General features: G+C 54.5%; 7 protein-coding genes across 7 annotated transcripts; 4 read left to right on the top strand and 3 right to left on the bottom strand.

The window, feature by feature from the left end:
• Window positions 1-2436: 2436 nt before the first annotated feature.
• Window positions 2437-2998, top strand: ACO1O0_000303 (uncharacterized protein; the record flags this gene model as incomplete). Its single annotated transcript, XM_083189802.1, has 3 exons — window positions 2437-2494; window positions 2559-2875; window positions 2936-2998. 3 exons carry the CDS (start codon window positions 2437-2439, stop codon window positions 2996-2998), a joined length of 438 nt encoding a protein of 145 aa, XP_083053661.1.
• A 1083-nt stretch (window positions 2999-4081) lies between these two features.
• On the bottom strand, window positions 4082-4586 carry ACO1O0_000302 (ribosome maturation protein; the record flags this gene model as incomplete). The annotated part of the gene is made up of 3 exons (XM_083189801.1): window positions 4082-4138; window positions 4225-4348; window positions 4423-4586. 3 exons carry the CDS (start codon window positions 4584-4586, stop codon window positions 4082-4084), a joined length of 345 nt encoding a protein of 114 aa, XP_083053660.1.
• Window positions 4587-10893: 6307 nt separating this feature from the next.
• Window positions 10894-14095, top strand: ACO1O0_000301 (calcium-transporting ATPase; the record flags this gene model as incomplete). Its single annotated transcript, XM_083189800.1, has 4 exons — window positions 10894-11011; window positions 11084-11241; window positions 11318-13944; window positions 14005-14095. 4 exons carry the CDS (start codon window positions 10894-10896, stop codon window positions 14093-14095), a joined length of 2994 nt encoding a protein of 997 aa, XP_083053659.1.
• Window positions 14096-14447: 352 nt separating this feature from the next.
• On the bottom strand, window positions 14448-15270 carry PUP3 (proteasome core particle subunit beta 3; the record flags this gene model as incomplete). Its single annotated transcript, XM_083189799.1, has 4 exons — window positions 14448-14603; window positions 14675-15126; window positions 15186-15204; window positions 15268-15270. 4 exons carry the CDS (start codon window positions 15268-15270, stop codon window positions 14448-14450), a joined length of 630 nt encoding a protein of 209 aa, XP_083053658.1.
• Window positions 15271-16078: 808 nt separating this feature from the next.
• On the top strand, window positions 16079-17641 carry ACO1O0_000299 (uncharacterized protein; the record flags this gene model as incomplete). Its single annotated transcript, XM_083189798.1, has 2 exons — window positions 16079-16215; window positions 16270-17641. 2 exons carry the CDS (start codon window positions 16079-16081, stop codon window positions 17639-17641), a joined length of 1509 nt encoding a protein of 502 aa, XP_083053657.1.
• Window positions 17642-18018: 377 nt separating this feature from the next.
• On the bottom strand, window positions 18019-18717 carry rpl36 (60S ribosomal protein eL36; the record flags this gene model as incomplete). The annotated part of the gene is made up of 4 exons (XM_083189797.1): window positions 18019-18099; window positions 18179-18260; window positions 18429-18529; window positions 18661-18717. 4 exons carry the CDS (start codon window positions 18715-18717, stop codon window positions 18019-18021), a joined length of 321 nt encoding a protein of 106 aa, XP_083053656.1.
• A 1014-nt stretch (window positions 18718-19731) lies between these two features.
• ACO1O0_000297 (uncharacterized protein) lies at window positions 19732-20321 on the top strand (the record flags this gene model as incomplete). Its single annotated transcript, XM_083189796.1, has 2 exons — window positions 19732-20105; window positions 20180-20321. 2 exons carry the CDS (start codon window positions 19732-19734, stop codon window positions 20319-20321), a joined length of 516 nt encoding a protein of 171 aa, XP_083053655.1.
• Between the last annotated feature and the right edge of the window lie 428 nt (window positions 20322-20749).

Below are 20749 nucleotides of genomic sequence, written 5' to 3'. Positions count from 1 at the left end.
TACTTCACTTGTCCTCCGCGAATGAGATCGGATGAAATTGGCCGCAACCTCTCTGTACCTGCGGGCGAGAAAACTAGAGCCAACAGGTTATGAAAATAGAGTTATTCAAGGCGTGGGGCAACTGCAACTAGGGGATACGACCAACGTGGTGGGATGCCTCTCCAGTTGCCGACACTATTGGACCTTATTGAAAAAAAAAGACTATGGAGGCTGAGCCTTGGTATTCTGGCTAACAGCACACAGGCAGCATCTAGTCCAGATCTTTGAATACAGAACCTCACGATGACTCCAATCAGCAGCACCAGAGTGCCGCCGGGTCGAAAGCCTCCCCGGAGACAGAGGGGTCTAGATTCGAGGGCTGAGTATTATTCCTACTTTGTACTAGGTGCCTGGGTGAGTACGAGTACAACAGGGGATGCATATCTGAATTAAGCGCAAGCCCGATTGGATGGAAGCCATAAGAGTGGGCGGCTGACCGTTGACGGCGACTCTCGATTAAGCCCCGTCCTGTTTGAGCCAAGAGTTGGCGATTGGCCGCCAACTTCAGAACTTAACTGTAATGGAAATTGGAATTGATGAACATTCTAGGCGGAGGCAATCACGGCTTCCCGTCTGGCATCCCCCGGCGTGCGTACAAGGGTGTAATTGCGAGGAAAGCATACGGCGACAACGCTAAATGTTGGCCTGGCGAGGAGGAGGAAGGTCGGGTCGAGATGCACCACACCGCCGCTCCTCAATGAATACCGACATGGGAGACCAGGGCCAGGGTAGCGGCAACCCCTCTTTGCTATTCATTATTAGGGCAATGTATCCGTATATGTACGTACTATGTAGTATGGATATACCTACTACTATTACATATTGAGTCCCGGACCCCAAGACAATGAGCTCGGATGTCAAACACCATCTGCCTCATTGCTGTCGCGCCCAAGTCTGGCCATGCCCTGGGAACCAGCCAAGTCTCATCGAATGATCTTTTGTGACAGAAGGCCGTGATAACGGCCAACGTGGCTCATGATGGCGTGGCCTTGGGTGAATAGCCAAGCAATATTGGTGGGAGAAAATAGCCCACAGGCCCTTGGCGCTATTTGAGCCATGGCCCATTGTGAATGAGAGGCTGGGATCCTGGGGTTTTGGGACAATGGAAGGTTTGGTTTTCGATCGAACAGACACCAACACCCCTGACAGGTGGTGGGGTTTGGGGGTGTGGAGCTCCCGACAGCCGGTACATGAGTCACCACGTTAATTTGGCGTGGGATCCATGTACCTCTGGGGACTGGCCTGTCTGGGGCCGCATTAGAGCGACAGGACGCAGGCGGCAATATGTCTCATTGGCCAGACCGCCGTCTTCTAACCGCCGAGCTCTCTCCAATCAACACTTCTGAATGGCCTCTTCTCTCCCCTCATCACCTCATCACCTCTGTTCTTGAGAAGGCGACGTTGGATATAGCCTGTGTGATGGCGTGCACACGGTGCAGTCGCCCACCATGCCTGCAAGTTATGCATCCTCCCACCTGTATGAGAACGGGTCCCTTCTCCTCACGCTACTGATCACCACGTTTCTCTGGTCGTGTCTGTACTGGTCGAACGGTTGATGCGATGCGCAAGCGCCCTGGTTCGGCCTGACTTCCCTGTTCGATAAAACCACTTCTGACGCCGTCTGTCTGAGACCTTCCGTTCTCTTGTCCGTTTGTCCGTCCCCCCCCCAAATTCCGCCACTTCACATCTCCAACATTGCCCGGTCTGGCTCCGACACTCAGCGACGACGTGAAACCCGAGATCCAGCATTCGCTTGAACGACTAGGAAACAGACGAAACTCACTCTCCTCGTCGAACTCTCCACGTCTCGCCTCCTCGCTCGCGCCCTTGCTGCTGCCTACTAAGAAGACAACCACGCAACGACGGTTCATGCGTTTCTAAATGTATTCCAGCCTGCAAGGACCGCCACAACACACGAATCGTCTCATTTCAATATCAAACCCTTACCACCAGAGCACCGCCAGCTCGGCGTCAGCATTTCCCGGTCGACACCTGACACACTTTCGCCCGCGGGCACCGTCTCAGCTCCATTCCGCGGGCATCAGCCCTGGCCCTGCAGGCCAGAGGTTATAGTCTCGTGGGCTTGGGCTTGTTCTGGTCTCATACGTCTTCTCGGAAGCTGGATTCATTTATTTATCCCTAATACGCTGTCTTTCCACTCACCCCACGCCATAATTCCACTCGCAGGTCCGGTCACCTGCCCCCCTCTTCGATCCGACAAGCCTCTGGAAGGCTTCGACGTGTGCTGGTGGGCTGTAGAACATACTAGCCTACCTTGATATTTTGACGATATCTCAGAGCTGGGTGGAAGCAGGTTTCAAGAGGAGGAAAGAAGGAGGTATTCCGGGGTATCAGTCTTAAGAGAGACGGTAAAATAAAGGACAAAAAGGCGTCACAATGGGCAAGCTCATCAAGAACCATTGGGCCCGATTGATCATCCTCACGGCCGCAGCCTGTACGTCCTCCTTCACTCAAAAGCAAGACAGGTTGATGTCGGATCAAAACTAACAAGTCTGCAGACCAGGTTGCCGCCGCCATCGAGGGATTATTCTGGCCCAAGATCTTCTGGGACTTCTTGACCAAGACGCTTGACGGCGCAGTACGGCCCATACCGGTGTTACAGATCATAAACCTCGTCTTCGGGATAGGCATGTTCGCGCTCGAGTGGCCATTAGGCATCGTCGCCGGGTCGGCCATCCACCGCTCGCTCGAGGTGCGCCTGGCCATTTTGCCACTCGTGGCTCTGGCCGCGGTGCTCTTGTACCAGGCCACCAATCCGGCGATTTACTACATGATTGGCATGGTGATCTACTTTGTAGCTTATAGTGAAGGCGAGGTGAGTTTATCTCCACTGCTGCTTGGTCGAGGGCGAGAACAAGACTCTGACCGTGTCTAGATGATATGTGCGATACCATGGACGCTTCCCGAGCGTGGCCGTGGGCTTGGTGCCCGGGCTTGAAAACAAACTCCTCGGGCCTAGGGCCGATCTCTTTCAAGTCCTTTTGCTCTCTTGTCATAGCACCGGCGTTTTGTGTGTTTCCTTTTCTTTTTCCCATTATGGCGAAGGCATAGAGTACCTCGAGATACCACCGTCAGCGAGCGTGAGGAGGACAGGTCATAGCGATGAATTTCATCCAGCGATTCTTATTTTCTGTATTTCTTTCTGCTGCGTTGTCTTCCCTTTGCGTGAGCCTCTTGGGAGACTCGGCTAGACGTCTCGTAGAGATAATACCCCCAGCTACGTATAGAACAACCAATCAAAAAAGTCAAAAGCAACAGACAGTGCGGGAGAATTCTCGATGCGGCCCTTGGCGACGAAATACCTAATACGAGATGATGGGATGTGTTGGTGGTGCTCGGCGATCTCGAACGTGGCGTGTTAGTGGTTGCGTCGTCGGCGCTTAACGGGCCCTCGGACCTGAGGCCCGTGGCGTATACTCATACGGTGGCTTGGCGCAGGCATTGACGAGGCAACACCCGGTCTCGGGCATTGGTCTGCCAGTAAACCTGTGTGAGAGACCTAGAAGATTACGAATCCCTCTTGGCTATCGTCGATTGCAAGGGCGTGGGCCGAGAAAAGTCGAAAATTGATTTGCTGGTTGGCCTTTGCCCAGCGCACAGATCGTGGCCGATGATGCTGACGTCACTGGGGTAGTAGCTCCACAATGTACGTCAAGTGCGTCACGTTGGAAAACCAAGAACTGACAGCTTTCATCGAAAATCATCATCTTGGAGGGGATGCCATTTGATTGTGCTCTATGTCCCATAAAGAGCATTTGTACATGGGCTTGAAAATACGAAGCCATTTGCTATCGTCCCCCGCGAGGAGACTGCTAAGTTTTCGTAGTCTGCTCCTCGCTGTGGCTCTCGTTTTAGTGAGAGAGAGAGAGCTGTCGCCATGTTTTCCCGTTTCCCATGGCCCCTAAAATGCGGAGACCTCCAATCCTACCAGAAAAATACAAAGACATCCATGCATATGCAGAGGAACATCCGCCCGCCGCCTCTGGAATGTGGGTGTCGAGTACCGGACTCGGCGATGAATCTATTTGGTCCTCATGTCGCTCATGGAGTCGTTCGTGGGACCTTGTCGGTCGGGCATCTGCTTCGTGTCAGTTTTCCGCCAATGTTTCCTTACGGGTAAAATATCTCCCCCCCTGGGAGCTAGGGAAGGAAAAGTTTACTCACCTCTACGGTCTGCACGGTACCCTGCTTGAGGATCTTCTTGATGGCTTCGTCCTCGTTATCCGTGCCGAACTCGGACGCCAGGGAGCTCTTGGAAGCCGAGTCATATGTGCCTTGGGCGCCTTGCCTGTTTGCGGGGGAAAGGACAGCTCGGTCAGCCACAGACAGAAAAAATCTTGTACGGCAGATGAGGAAACTCACTTGTGTGTCACAAAGATCTTGAAGGAGGAGACGAAGTGGGCGAGCGGGATGCTCGAGTCCGTGAGCCACTTCTTGTAGACTTCGGGGTCATCGACAAAGACGAGAAAGTCATCGGACTCGCCCTTGTAATGGACCTTGTTCTGGGTGGACTGGCCGCGAACCATGATGGTGGTGATTAAGTGTGAGGGGGGGTGGTTGTAGTGCGTGGGAGCTTCAGAGGCGATGCTTGATGCTTCGAGATGTCAAGGTCGAGGGAGGGAAAGCAGTTCGATACGGGGTGGTGTTTTGCAGGATCTGTCTCGTCAAGAGGATGAGGGGAAAAGTGAGAAGAACCAAGATTGAGTTTGGCGATGGAGGAGGCTTAAAAGGAACAGAGCTTGGAGGGGCAGCTCCATTTCCATCCAAGTGCTCTGCCGTCAATACGTCATCGGCGACGGCCATCATGATGCTTTGGGTCCCCAGTCCCCACCACAGCACTGGCAACCTGCTGCTAGCACCTTCTAACGGCAATGGTAGCTTACGTACTTGCTTGAGACAAACAGCTGCGCTCGAACCTTGATCTGGGAGCCGCTGCTAGTAGCATCTCAGCAGCTTGGACCTTCTAAGTTTGCCAAGCTTAGACATGTTGCTGCCCGGACATCTGAGTGATACGTCGCAGCACTGTAGTACCTTTGATACTTCAACATGCATAACTTCAAGAAGCTTCATAGTAGAATTCAATTGGCTGACCCTCAACTTCTTCTTCTTCTCCTTCTCGCTTTGATACGCATAATCGGAAGACCCTATTAATACTAGTACTTCTGACTGTCTACCAACCCATCATCCTAGTCCGGCAATGCTCTGTCGCCATTACTCAAGGCATTGCGGTGGTCCTCCCCATTTAAACCACCCGTATAGAACCCCCACGCTGTTATCTATCGGAAGAAGCTTCGCAAGCCATGCCCCTTGCCATCACCCTTGGCCACATGTCCCATCTTGGCCCATCGACCAAGGCTTTTGCGTCGTTGGATCTCGCATGCATTTTCCTTCTCCAAAACATCCCCTATTCCTTTTCCGCCATCTTTGGGGGCCGTGAATCGTATACTGTTTCCTGAAGAATTTCGTAGCATGCGTGCCCTGCTCGAGTCATCTTGGCCCGTATCGAGTGATGCTGGTGGCTCCGGCCCATCCCTCGTTTCAGTTCTCCGTACCGTCTCAGGAGAACCCGTCGTTACAAAATCGTCAGTATCGTCTTGAGTCGGAGAAAATGCCATCTCTTGAATTCGTGGCCGCTTGAGGGCCGTCATCGTGTCTGCATCATCTTCGAGCAGATCACTAGGTCTGATATCTGGCTCGGGGCCGATACTATCTTTACGCTGGCACGGCACACCTACACCGTCCTCTGATACCCTGGGCGTTCTACGGCTTAGGCTGCTAGATCTCTTGTTGAGCGACCCCGCTAGATTCGACATGCTCAGCTTGAGCATCATAGAAGAGGCACGCACGAGGTGTCCGCTCCCAGGTCGGCTGCTGACTCCTGGGAATGGGAGACTCTCTCGACTCCAAACATCAGCTAATAGGTTTTCCAGTCGAACCCTCTCCGCACGAGGTGGCGCCAGAATTGGTAGTCTGGGGTTGGCTGTCAATAGGGATTGGGAACGGTGTATGGTCAGACTTCCAGAGGAACTGCCCTGCCCATCCCTCATCGCGCTCGTATTCTTCAGGACCACTCGGCATAAGGGAACTTTGGGACTAATTGTTGTCGCTCGGTTAATCGAGAGCTTCCGCGCCGTCGTACCTTTATCTAGTGAGCTTCGCTGCGGGCTATCCGGACAGGCCATAAATTCATACCTTGCTTCCCGAAGACAGTACCTAGACTCTTCATCTTCAGCTCCGTCGTGCTGAAAATACTGGTGTCTCCGGGGCCACGATTGGCATTGTTGCGTCCAGATAGGCGGCTGCGCCACTCCTCCTCTTCTTTTGGCGAGCACGCTGTCATGAGGAACTCGTACATTTCGCAGTCGCATTCGAAGATAAGTTTCCACGAGAACGGGGCTGTATGACATTGGATCCCTGGTTTGTTGTTAGTTTTGCCAACATCCTTTTCCTACCAACAATACTAGTCTTACCGCGCCCATTGTCAACATCCTCCACCTTGATTCCATTAAGGTTGACGCATGCCATGATTGTATAGATTGGATCCACCTTCCCAGCGGACGCAAGACACAAGACATCTTGGTAGAGGAGTGATATCATGTACTGCCCTTCAACTCCTACTGCACTTTGCCAGCATACGTGGAGAGCCCCGCACAGTTGTATCCGCCCAAACGACCGAATCCGAGTTCTCGTCACAGCGTCAAGTTTCTGAGCAGTTGTCAGTCAAATTTTCACGTAGGCCTAGGCATTCTCTAGTGAGAGTTACCCGTTGCGGGAATACCAGTCGATCCTGCAGTAGCCAAGTTTTCTCCAAAGTAGTCCGAACCTGAGGATCATCTGTCGCACGGTTGATTTCGGCGGTTGCTTCACGGAGCCTTGCGAGTGTTGTCTCCACCTCCATATGAGCGTTCGGGGAATCCACCACTGTGGTGTACTTGAGCAGCTCCGAAAATAAGAGCGGGTATTTGCAAATACGTTGAATTGGCTTGTGAGGTCAGCACAACCGCCATCGACAAACTATAGGGCTCTGGACGAACCTTCATGAGGAGGTCGCTCAGCGTAAGTGCCTTCTTTAGTGTGTCAGCGTTCCCTTTGGCTGAGCGGACGGTTGATGCCAGTGCCTCCAATCCTTTCTGGTACAGTTCCCAATCAGGCATGCTGGAGGGAGCCGCACTGATGTCGGCTGTCATCATGTCATATTTCGCCCCATATTCCTTATATATGAAGAATCGGTTCATCTGAAAACCTAAGTCAGTCAAATAATAGAGAGCTCTGAGCGCCCATGCTCACCCTCTTGCCGAACACCCTAGCCACATCTGCTGCAACCTGAGGATCAGCCAGGAGGCCAGAGACTCCTTGGACGAGAGGCGAGCCATCATCGTGCTCCGGAACCGCATTAAGACTCCGCCAACGACGATGGCCGTACGATTTGGGACAACTTTGGTTTATTGGTAATGGAATGGACTGTTGGTTGTCGGAGTGTGAATATTCAGAGTTTGGGACGACACGGTGAAGCTCTCCGAGTAACTCTTCGTGGAGCTCGACTATGTCTGTCAAGTTCCGGTTGATTGAGGACCGCAGTCCAACGGCTTGGCTGGGAAGAGAGGCGAGGATGGTGATGTAAACCTTGAGAGGGTCAGAGAGGGAAAGAAGGAAGGGTTGTGGTCTCACATTGATTAAGAAGCGAACATCCCCAATATAGCTCTCCTCAGTGGTAATGATCTCCTCTAGCACGCGTCGACGTCGGAGTGCACGCTCGGTAACGGCAGCATCTTGTCTTGGCAGGGGCTTCTCGGCGACTACGCTGTCCTCGGATATTCTGGCCCCCGATGCTGAAGCCCTGCTACTCCGGTCCGTTTTAGAGAAGGCTGTGGAGCGCGCGGTGTTTCGTCTAGAGCGATTCACACTACTGACGCTGGCGAGACTGACACTAGCACTTCGAACAGCCTCAACAAATCCAAAGGATGACCCGGACGATGATGTTTGTCGTTGAAGCCGGGAATCACAAGAAACATGGCCGATATCGCCTATGTCCGAGGAGCTCCGAGGAGGATGATGGTGGTGTCTGCGGACAGAAGGTCTGTGAGCTGCACGACGATGTATGGATTTCATCCATTTCCTGAACGGGCCTCGCGATTGCGGATTGGAGCTAGCGACGCAGAAATCTTGGGACTTCTCGTCAACTTCAGAGTCGGAAATAGGCCCAGATGAGCGAGGGTCGGTAGGCGCGGAGTTCACGTCAACCCAGCTTTCCCTCAGGGTTAAGTCGAATCTGTCGAGGCCGTGCAAGCCCAAGGTACCAAGGCCATCAATGCCCTTGAGTTCCGAAGTTAGATTAAACTGGTCGATGGGGTTATGTATTTTTCCATTTCCGCGATACGGAGGGGAATATGGCAGGATGGGGCCCAGCAGACCAGTGTCTCGAGGGCCATGGATAGCGCTGCTGTGGGGGTAAGATACCGGCTCGACAAGAGCCATTCTGGAGACAAGTCCTAGGAAGAGAAGAAAACTCCCAAGCACGGAGATGGAAAGCTTTCCACAAGAAATCAAAGGGTTCAAAAAGCACTCGGACGGTGGCTCAGCAGCACATGGTGGGTGTAGAAGCACCAACAATAAGATGGAATAGAAATGGAAGAGGACCACAAGTGCTAGATGGGAGCGAGTTGGATGATGGTGACGTGCATCTCGATTCAAACTGCAAGAACGAGGCCTGTAGAGGCCTAAAGAGGCCAGCCAGCAAGACCAGGAAATGGGAGCAATCGGCGTCCTCTCTTTGAGAACAGGCAGGAGCGCTGATCCTGGCTCGAGAGCAGTGTCAATAACGACTGCAGGTGCCCTTGCTTCGTGCCTCTGCCTGACGCTCCCAAGTTGCGTTACCTCAACTAGAGAGGATCGAGGCATGGTGCGGCCGGGAGGTAGATCAGCTAACGCTCACTTCCAACCCCAATGAGATCCGAGTCATTACGGCCTATGCAGCTTATCCTTACCGCCTTGGCTCCCTGAGTCCCGGGACCCGAGGATAGCACAGAGTGAGGTGTGTAGCGCCCAGAAGCTAGAATCGAACCTAGAATCGGCGGACACGTACCACCGGGTAGAATAGGGGCATGTCGTCTGAACCAGACAGAGCGCGATCGCGCGTATGAGCTCGTGTCGCCGAGTAGCGGTGGCGGGTAAGATGGATGGGCGGAGTTGATCAAGAGGGGAGACGAGGGCAGGATCTGTGAAGGAAAGGGTCATAGGAGCGGTTCAATGGGGCACGAATACATCATATTCACGCATACGGTGCCGGGATGATGGACTTCCTCGTTATCTTGCTGGTGTCGCACAGGTGTCGCGGTCGGGATCAAGGTAGGCTCTGTGTGGCTTGTTGGCGTGCACAACTCTGAGGGCGGCAACCGATTACTACCCAGCAGGTAGCATCCATAAGGGGCAGTACCACTTCTCGCATAGCTCCAATAATCAATCGTGGAGAGACGTGTAATGGTGTCGTGCTATGGGTAGCCGTACCTAGCAGGTTGGGGGGAGGGGAAGCTAAGAGCCGTTGTTGATGCAGAGCGCGATGATGTCGCATTTGTCATGTCCCGCACACGGGATCTGTCTGGGAAACATCGAGTTGCGGGTGGAGAGCTGAGACCAGTATATTTCGATATGCATCTCTTGCGCTCGACTAAGTTCAGTGCGTGCGCAAGCCTCTGCTGCGGTCTAGATGCCAGAGGAGACTCAGGAGGGCAACCCTGGCGTGCTTGGCTGACAGACATGCAGCAATTGTGTTAGCCCATGTGAAGTTATCAGGGAATCTGAGCCCAGAGCCAATAACAAGCTGCCATTAAAAGGTTCATTCACCATTTGAGCTGCCCAAGACTGGGGTTGTTAAAGACGAAGTGAGGAGGGGCCCGAGTTTGCTGGCCCATTTGATCCCTCAAGGTACCTGGGATGAGGGTTAGTTACCAGTATTATTATGCCGGCTATTATCGGTGAGGGTCCATGATTCTCCATGTTGGGGTCTTGGAGATGAAGGACCAGAGAAACGAATCCATGGTGAGGTGACATTTGCCTATCTGGGAGTGCCAAGGTGTCCATGCGTCAAGAGGTGTTGAAGATCGAATTCTGAACCAGGCCGCTACAGTTGCCCTGCGGGTCGGGCATAAATGACATCGATGCGAGTTTGACAGGGGCTCTCATTGGACATGCACCCCAATTGATAGACATAAAAGGGACGTGACAGCTTAGGTGGAAGATATCCCTTTAAGTGATGGCTTATTTCTGGCAAGGTCTCCCCCACTGGAGTCGCCACGCTAACCCCTAGAGGGGCAAGGCTCAGGTCCCAGTCGTGAGGCGCTGGGAAGAAGTCCCTGGACTGGTGCAATGGATCTGAACACGTTGAGCTTTTGCAACTTGACTGAGTCGAGAACACACATGACAAGGTTGATCTAGGACTTCCGCGTCCTGATTCCACCCGAATCTTGTGCATTCTCTGTGGATTCCTTCATCGCCATCTTGAGTCCCGACTTCTTCGTCTATTACGAGTAGTACGGAGTAATACCACCCTGTCCTCTTCACCACGTGGAGAGTCCACTCTGTTCTGACAAATCTCCAACCTCCCGCCATGTCTGGCCGCTGAGCGTCGCCCTCTTCCGCTATTACCTTCTCTAGCCTGCCACTCTTGGATCTCGACTCCCGCAGCTGCCGCACTGCACTCTTTCGTCAGCAGTGACCCGACCGACCGGCCACTCACCCCGGACTTGGCTGTGACTTGTCTCGGCCTGTCGCCGCACGCACCACGCAACGCAGCGCATCGCCATCCCACTTCAGCCCACCTCTGTCCTAACCCCAACCATGGAGGCTGCTTTCTCCCACCCCATCAAGAAGGTGCTCGCCAACTTCAAGGTCGACGACAGCGCCGGCTTGACAGATAGCCAGGTCGTCGAGTCACGTGGCAAGCATGGCAGCAATGGTACGCAAACCCCCTCGGTATATCTGCCCCTCATTCAACGAAGGAGTCGCTAACCTGGCCGTTTCGGTGCAGCTATCGCCGACGAGCCCCCTACCCCGATCTGGGAGCTCATTCTCGAGCAATTCAAAGACCAGCTTGTTATAATTCTCCTCGGATCTGCCGTCGTATCCTTTGCCCTCGCCCTTCTCGAGGAGGAGGGCGGCTGGAGCGCTTTCGTCGACCCTGCCGTGGTACGTAACTGTGGCCACTACTGACTCGGCTACCCCACCGACGCAAGTTCACGCGCGAATGCTAACAAACTCCAAGATCCTCACGATCCTCATCCTCAACGCCGTTGTCGGAGTATCTCAGGAGAGTAGTGCCGAGAAGGCTATCGCCGCTCTGCAAGAATACTCGGCCAACGAGGCCAACGTGATCCGCAATGGCGGCCACGTCTCCCGCGTCAAGGCCGACGAGCTCGTCCCCGGCGACATCATCTCCGTTGCCGTGGGCGACCGCGTTCCTGCCGACTGCCGTGTGGTTTCGATCGATAGCAACAGCTTTGCCGTGGACCAAGCAGTCCTCACTGGCGAGAGCGAGAGTGTCCGCAAGGATGACGAAGTTGTGGTCAAAGACGACAAGGCCGTCCTTCAGGACCAGGTCAACATGCTCTTCTCTGGAACAACGGTTGTGACGGGCAAAGCCAAGGCAATCGTAGTCCTCACCGGGTCCAACACGGCCATTGGCGACATCCATGAGAGCATCACTGCCCAAATCTCGGAACCCACGCCCCTCAAGCAGAAGCTCAACGACTTTGGTGACAAGCTTGCGAGGGTCATCACCGTCATCTGCATCCTCGTCTGGCTCATCAATGTCCCCCACTTCAACGACCCCAGCCACGGTACCTGGACCAAGGGCGCTATTTACTATCTCAAGATTGCCGTCTCACTTGGTGTTGCCGCTATCCCCGAGGGTCTGGCCGTCGTCATCACGACATGTCTTGCTCTTGGTACCCGGAAGATGGCTGCGAAGAACGCCGTCGTGCGAAGCCTTCCGTCTGTTGAGACTCTGGGAAGCTGCAGTGTCATCTGCTCCGATAAGACTGGCACACTCACCACCAACCAGATGAGTGTCAACAAAATGGTCTACCTCAACGAAGCTGGCAGTGATTTGGTCGAACTTGACGTTGAGGGCACGACGTTTGCCCCCAAGGGCGCTATCAGGTCGAATGGCAAGGTTGTAGAGGGTTTGGCTAAGAGCTCGGAAACTGTCCGTCAGATGACCGAGGTGGCAGCTCTCTGCAACGATGCTCGACTAGGATATGATGCACGAACCGGCGTCTTTTCCAACATTGGTGAAGCCACTGAGGGCGCTCTGAGAGTCCTGGTAGAAAAGATCGGTCCTTGTGCGCCTCCCGGAACCCATCCCGAGGATTGTGTCCACTACGCCAACAGCACTTATGAGAAGAAACTCCCTCGCCTGTTAACGTTTGAGTTCTCCCGCGACCGAAAGAGCATGTCTGTACTGGCTGGTAGCGGCAAGAAGCAGAAGCTCCTCGTCAAGGGAGCCCCGGAATCCATCATTGACCGCTGCTCACACGCGCTGTTGGGTGCCTCTGGGAAGCCTGTGCCCCTGGATAAGAAGATCTCGGATGTACTGATGAAGGAGGTTGTTGAGTACGGAAACCGTGGCCTGCGTATGATCGCTCTGGCCAGTATCGACGATGTATCTGGCAACCCGCTCGTCCGAGCCGCCAAGTCGACGGAGGAGTACGCGCAGCTTGAGCAAAACATGACGTTCCTTGGCCTCGTTGGTATGCTGGATCCTCCTCGAGAGGAGGTTCCCGGATCCATTCAGCACTGCAAGGATGCGGGCATTAGGGTCATCGTCATCACGGGCGACAACCGAAACACTGCTGAGAGCATCTGCCGCCAGATTGGTGTCTTTGGCCGACATGAGGACCTCACGGGCAAGAGCTTCACGGGACGCGAGTTTGACAACCTTAGCCCCAGCGAGCAGCTGGAGGCGGCCAAGACAGCATCTCTCTTCTCCCGTGTCGAGCCTGGCCACAAGTCCAAGCTGATTGACCTGCTTCAGTCTTTGGGAGAAGTGGTTGCTATGACGGGAGACGGTGTCAACGATGCCCCCGCGCTCAAGAAGGCTGATATTGGTGTTGCCATGGGCTCCGGAACTGATGTGGCCAAGCTTGCCGCCGACATGGTCCTTGCTGACAGCAACTTCGCTACCATCGAGGTCGCCATCGAGGAAGGCCGCGCCATCTACAACAACACCCAGCAGTTCATCCGCTACCTTATCTCGTCCAACATTGGCGAGGTCGTCTCCATCTTCCTCACAGCGGCCCTGGGCATGCCCGAGGCTCTGGTTCCCGTCCAACTTCTGTGGGTCAACCTCGTCACGGACGGTCTCCCCGCGACTGCCCTCTCCTTCAACCCCCCGGACAACGACATCATGAAGCGCCAGCCCCGTAAGAGGGACGAGGTTCTCATTGGCGGATGGCTCTTCATGAGGTACCTCATCATTGGCACGTATGTTGGTCTGGCAACTGTTGCTGGATATGCCTGGTGGTTCATGTATAACCCGGAAGGCCCCCAGATCACCTTCCAGCAGCTCTCGCACTTCCACCACTGCTCCGCCGACTTCCCCGAGATTGGCTGCCAAATGTTCACCAACGACATGGCCAAGGCTGCGTCAACTGTGTCGCTGTCTATCCTCGTCGTCATCGAAATGTTCAACGCTATGAACGCTCTCTCGTCCAGCGAGTCGCTGTTCACTCTGCCTCTGTGGAAGAACATGATGCTCGTCTATGCTATCGCTCTGTCCATGGCTCTTCACTTTGCGCTCCTCTACACCCCGGTCCTCCAGGGTCTCTTTGCGATCCTGCCCCTGAACGCAATGGAATGGAAGGCCGTGGTCGCCATCAGCGCACCGGTCATGTAAGTCTCATATCCAGCTCGTACCACCCCCATTGACATCACTAATATTATTAAAAACAGTCTTATCGACGAGATTCTCAAGTTTGTAGAGCGCCAGTTCTTCATGCAAAAGACTACGGATAACAGCCTCAAGGCCAAAAAGGAGCAATAGATGGGATAGTACAAAAGACAATAAAAGGGTCAAGAACGAACGCAAAGATCAAGAAGGGGTCAGGACTCAATTGTTTTAGAGTCACGCATGTACCATATAGCTTACAGGCAGTCGAGGTTAGCCATCCGATCTCATGCGCATCATTGTTCAACTATCAAGGCTTGACTACAAAACATGGCACGTAATCACTGTGTTCGTAACGGGTCGGCCTAAAGGTCGCATCACTCGACCATGGTATTTGACCGAGCATCTATAGCAGTTTCTCATACATATAAGATGCAACCCAGTCTACCAGACGTGCCCACCCACCTGCCACCACTGGGCACACTCCACTCTACGTAATATCCCCCCTCTAGTCTTGCCTACCCTTCAATAACCGCTTGCTGACCTTGTTCTTCTCGATGATGTAAACGTGAGCGCCCCAACCGGACAGAGCGTCACGGTCGACGGCGCTGAGTAGAGCCTGGGAAATAGTCTCAAAGAGAGCATCGGGGTCCTGCAGAGCATACTAAAGTCAGCCACCTACGGTGGTTCACGGGGGAGGGAGGGAGGAAATCGAAGTCCTATATTGAAACGCACCAGATTCGGCTCCCACAGGCCCTCGCACATTCCAAAGAGCTGCTCGGAGGCGGTGCCGGAGACGATGAAGTCCTTGGCAAAGTCGATGCAGCCGATGCTATCGAAGCCACAGATGAAGGGCTCGCCGGTGGTGGGGTCGAGGCCGGCGACGACGGGGGAGACAAAATAGGGGCCGAAGCGTTTCTCGTAGAGGGAGGAGGAGACGAGGTTGGCAAAGGTGCGCGGGGCGATGGGGCGCTCCTCGCGCAGGCGGTACATGTTGGTCTTGTAGCGGAAGAGGTCGCTGACGGTGCTGACGTCGGTGGCCAGGCCGGTCAGGCCCAGGTAGACGTCGCCGTACTGGAAGACCTTGGGGAAGTTGTTGGAGACGGTGAGGGCCTGCATGCCCAGGCGGAGATCGCAGGCGATGGCGACGCAGTCCTTGCCCACCATGGCGACGCAGGCGCCGCCGTCTGGGAGTTGGTGTGTCAGTTGGGGGGTTCGGGGACGGTGGTGGAGCGTGTATACGGACTTATCGAGAAGGGAGAGGACTGCGAGGGGGATACAAGTTAGCCGATGCCTCGTAGACGGAACGCCTATTGGGCTGGACATACCATGATGGCTGTGGAGGAGTGGTCGAAGGGCCCCTCCTAGTGTCGATTACGGCAAGAATATGAAGACCTCTTGTCAATGCAGGAGGCTACGCCCCATATGTGTGCACACCAGAGTCTCGGTAGGTGCTGCTAGGGGTCGTTGGCGGGGTCGTGGGGAGTGGATGGTTTTGATGAGGGCGGGCTGGAGGGATGATGGAGTGTAACAGCTCCGGCTTGGGACGTTGATGAGCTCCAGGATGCAGTTGCGTTACGTGCACCTTCACCCACCAACTCATGGCTTTGCTGCACCGCTGCACCACCAAGGCAAACACCCCATGGCGCGGCCGAGTCGGAAAATCCACCTGGCGACCCCCGTTGATTGGTCCAAGCTGTCCAGGTGGCCACCACACTGACCTCCCACCAGCAGCTCTGCCCACCGAGCCTTGGGGCCTGCTGGCATTACCTCACAGTGGAGGCTCACTGCGCCGTTGCCTACGGAGGGTTCCAGAAGATTGGTGGTGGACTGGTGGACGCTCGCAAGCTACATTACACAGCGAACTACGAATACCCTGCCTTCCCCATCGAGGTTATCGAGGTCCGACACTTCCAAGATTGACAGTACTTGGAATTTGCCCTGATCCTGCACCTAAATACTGGATCAACAAGTTCGACCTGGCTGCCGAGCGCCGCACTCTCACCATCCCCTCCACGCACGCCAACCCCACCATCGACAACCTAAGCTCCCATCGTCACGTCGCATATCACCTAAGGCCACTGGCCACCACATTTCCGAACCTCCTTTCAAAGACATCCTTTGAAGAACACCGTTACCATGTCGTCGCACGTCGTGGTCATCGCCACCGACCTGCGGCGAACCACCATCAAAGTCACCCCAGGCACATATCTGACGGATGTCCTCCAAGAAGCGTGCAAGAAGCTCAAGCTTCCGAGTGACAAGTATCTCCTGAGGTTCGTTCAACTATCGCATTGCTTCCTAATTCTTCGCAGCTAACAGTTCCCCAGACATAATCAGAAGCAAGTCGACCTCTCCGTCCCCTACCGTACATCCGGCCTCAGTCCTGGCGCCAAGCTCGAGCTGGTCCAGAAGTCAAAGACCCCCTCCGTCGTCCAAGTCGCTCTCCAGATCCCCCAGCCAGAAGCCAAGGAAATCCCAGGAGGTCGCCTGATCCACAAGTTTCCCAGCGACCTGACGCTATGGAAAGTCCTACGTCAGTTCGAGAGCGGAGACGCCAGCAACGGTCGTAACGTCAACATCACTGCCCGCGGGGTGGCGCAGATGGCTGGAGGAAACTCCGCGAGCGGCAGCGGGCAGCTCTACTACGAGACGCCCGTCTTGAACATTATGGGTAGAGAATGTTCGACGTTTGTCGACTTTCAGAAGACGCTCTCGCAGCTGGGCTACAACTCGGGCAACGTTCTAATACGCCTAGCGTACAAGACCACGGACCAGACGCTATACGAAGCGATGGATCAGATTGGTCAGTTCTTTAAGGAGGTTGAGGAAGAGAAGGAGAGGAAGCAGGCACCAGCAGCCACGGAAGACACCAAACAACCTGAGCCCACAGGTACTGATGCTACCTCTGATACCCCCATGACCGATGCTCAGCTCGAGCCCTCCAAGAACCCCGAACCACAGGCCTCTGGTCCAGAATCACAAGAGTCACAGTCAAGTACAACTGGTCCGGATCACAGTGATGGGCCTGGGGAGAAGGACCCCTACAGACCTGTCAATGTCTTCCTCGCCCCTTCGGGCACAACACCTGCCGCAGCTCTCGCCCCTGTGAGCGAGACCGACTTCACGCCAAGTATCGCCCACGCGCAAATGCACCAGACTCGTTTGCAGGAGCACTCGAGGAACAAGCGCCTGCTCTCTGACAAGGAGCTTGAGGAGAAGGCTGCGGCCCAGGCGGCCAAGTTTGCTGCCGTCAAGTCCGTCCTCATCAAAGTCCGGTTTCCCGACAACACCAGCAGTGAATGGGAGGCTGGCCCCGCCGAGACGGGCAGATTCTTGTACCAGGCTGTGCGGCACGTCATGGCGAACAGCGACCAAGCCTTCCGGTTGGTGCTACCGGGAGCCAAGACGGTCATCCAAGACGAAGACGGACCAAAGCACAGCCTCATCAAAGGGTACAAGCTCTCTGGGCGGGTCCTTGTGAATCTCGTATGGGACGACAGCGTCAAGCCAGACGTGCGGAAACAGCCCTTCCTCAAGTCCAGCGTGGCCCGCCAGGGGCAGGCTGTGAAGGTCCCCGAGGTGCCCAAGGGTGAGCAAGAGGGAGCAAGTCCCCTACCTGCTCCGGAGCCAAATAAGGAGAAGAGCGACGACGGTGGAGGGAAGAAGATGCCGAGGTGGTTCAAACTTGGCAAGAAGTAAAAGCCCCGTCTTCAAGGCTACAGGTGCAGCGGTTGCAAGGAAGCAAATCAAAATTCAAAGACGCATCACGGCATTGGGATTGGCGACAATAATCTTTACCAGGGGTGGAACAGCGGAAGGAGTTGGACTCATGAGAAAGTATATAGAATGAGCGCACCTCATCACAAATGAAAGGGTAGAAGATATATCATCGGGACCATCACACTGGAAAATTTGGTTTAACACTTGGTATTCATTCCTTTTACGCCGGCAGCCAAGCCCTGCGGCGGTGTATCATAGCCGATGAGCCGACTCAAGTCATGACCACGCCAAATCCATGCCAAACCCAAGTCATTTTTCCTTGCCAGATGTTCGAGATTGTCAGGGGAGGTGTTCGTTTAGTGAGCCGTGCGGCGGGACTCGGCGATGACACGCTGGAGCTCGTCGACCTTCTTCTTGGCACGGCCGAAGGTACCGAGCTGCGAAATGGTGTGTTAGCATATCTCACGTTCCGATGTTTTTTTTTTTGCATGTCGGCTGCGTTTGTCGGGGACGTACTCTCTTCTTGGCGAGCTTGCGGGCGCGCTTGTCACGGCTGTTGCGCAGGAGTTCGATGACGCGACGCTCGTAGGGGGCGAGGCTAGAAGAAGATCATCGTTAGCAGCTTGTCCCCAGTAATTCAAAGTGTTGAATCTTCAACCCCTAATCCCCAATCTCCCGCTTCCTCTGGCCTTCTCTCTGCCTCCATCCCAGTTTCACAGCGCACTCCAACTCAACCAAAGACGGGAACGAAGGAATTCCGACTTACCCAGCAACCTCCTTGACGACCTCACGCACAAAGGCGGTGCGCTTGCTCAGGTGTCCCTTGGACCGCGAGACGCGGGGCTTGGTGACACGGGGAGTGGTCTTCTGTATACGGGGCAAAAAGAAACAAACGTATGTCAGCGTCCATCGTCTGCCATGGGAGGAGCGGAGAGCCGGCGGGCTCGCCTCGGAAGCAGAGATCCTCCACGAGGTGAGACTGCCGTGACAAAACGTACGTGGCCGCGGTTCTGACCAATGGTCAGACCGGTCTTCGCAGGCGCTTCCTTGGCCATTGTGTATTATGTCGACAAGGTGTTGTTGTCGAATTGAAGCTGGCGGGTTAGTCGGTCGTGGGAAGGGAAGGGGAAATTCGAGAAGGAGGTCGGATTCGTGAAAATTCCCTGGGTGTGGGGGTGAGGATGCCGGAATTTTCGTCGGTGGGTTGTGGGTCACGTGAAAGGGTAAAATGTGTGCCTGGAGACTGGGCGACTTCCATGCTGGGACTTGGAAGTTGCAACTCTAAGTGCGCACGGACCACCTTCCACCTCCTGCTGTTCCACTGCTGCCACGACAACTGGATGGGACTGGCGAGAAGATCGCGTTGTACAGCAGGTCAGGTCTTCAGCTTATGCACTTGTGCTTCCTCGTGTCTCAAATCACGGGTTTTCTCTGGCCTTCCATCTCTTATGCATTTTCCAGTGCTGAGATGGTAAGTACCTTGCCTTATTTGGTACGGATACGTGCAACGATCACTCTTCAAGGATCTTGTGAATGCCGTCTCCGAATGAGGCTCCCACGCAGTTAGGAGTGGTAAAGGTGATCTACTTCAGGACCATTAACAATGCTTCCAATATAAGTACTACGTTCCTAGCACACGTTGACGGACAAAGAAACATGCGAACTTTGCCACTTCCAAACAGAGGGAGCAAAGGGATGTGCAGTATTAGGCGACGCAAGGCACCGGCTTCGGCACCTGGAGTGACACCAACGACTCGTTGTTGATGACCCGTCAGCATTCGTATCTGCGTGTTTGCTCGAGTGCGGGCCTCTCGTTTGTTTGATCGGAGACAAGGAAAGGATTCAAGGGCTTGTCCTGCTATTGCTGCTGACAAGCGTCAGTGGAGACACGAAGCACTGCCATCTCCATTTATATGACAGCGCCTGTCGATCACATCGCCATGTATTAGAGATTCGAAGGATCTGAAACCTGTCCGTCGTTTTTCTTCTTTCCAAAGCCTTCCCTTCTCTGTCTTTCTCAACTCTGTACAATTTCGTAGAGAATCATCCGAGTACGAGACTAGCCCATCATGAGAGTCGACGTTTTGCTGCTGGCTTCGCTGCCATCTGCCCTCGCAGGCCGGCTGGCGTACACGCCTCCCGCAGATCTCCTGGCCAAGGTGGCGGCGAATGACGACTGTGTCCTTCCCGGGAACTATAAGATTAAAGGTTTCAGCGGCCAGTCGAACGACACCGAAAACACGCTGGGATCCTTCAATTTCAGGTTCATCGACAGTGAGACCAAAATCGAGAGTCTCTGCCACTTCAACTCGTCCTCCGAGTCGACCACCCCCGGTGGGCTGACTCCCCGCTACCCCTGCGAGAATGGAGAGGTCAAATTCATATGGGAGGATGACGAGCGCTCCTTATGGATGATTGAGCGGGTGTGCCCTGGGGAAGACGGGTATGTACTCCTGCGGCCTTGTTCCGCGACCGATACCGGGCGGCTACGAGTAGGTATCTAACCTCTTGCTACAGGAAGGCAACCTACGAGGTCTCTGGAAGCGTCAGCCTCCCTCTGGCATGCGGGACGAAGGGCGACTGCGTTACCAACTCGACAACGCACACCTCCAAGTTCACTAGCATCCAGCCAGTGCGAGACCCGACCCGGTTGTTCTAGTTAGGAGGATGCGTAGGCATTGTCGGATTGGAGACAACTAGGGTCTATAACACGGATAGATATCAGTACGCATGATGGTAATGGTAAAAACCAGGATAGACCGAAAAGAAGTCTTGTGCACATGTCAAAAATTGGGAACAGCGCTGGTGAATGGTCGACTAGAGAATCGTTTAGAATGACGGGAGGGAGAGTTGGTGGAATGCCGCCTAATAGTTGCTGATGAGTGGTGGCCCAAAGAAGCCTCCACTGACGCGTCTGGGGGAAGATCAGCACCCCTGCTGACCCCAACCTCAACCCCCCTGCAGAGACCCAATGACCTCACATTTCGAGCTCACGAGACCTTCTTAGTCCTCGAAATTGAACTCCGATTGACGCTGAGTCGCTCGCCTGTACAGATAGAAGATGGAGGGAGCCGTTTGATGCGTCAT

Source organism: Amphichorda felina (genome assembly GCF_050947745.1).
Source record: "Amphichorda felina strain 45539 chromosome Unknown scaffold_1, whole genome shotgun sequence".
Lineage (NCBI taxonomy): Eukaryota > Fungi > Ascomycota > Sordariomycetes > Hypocreales > Bionectriaceae > Amphichorda > Amphichorda felina.
The sequence above is the reverse complement of the archived record's forward strand: the minus strand, read 5'-3'. Positions and strand labels throughout refer to the sequence as shown.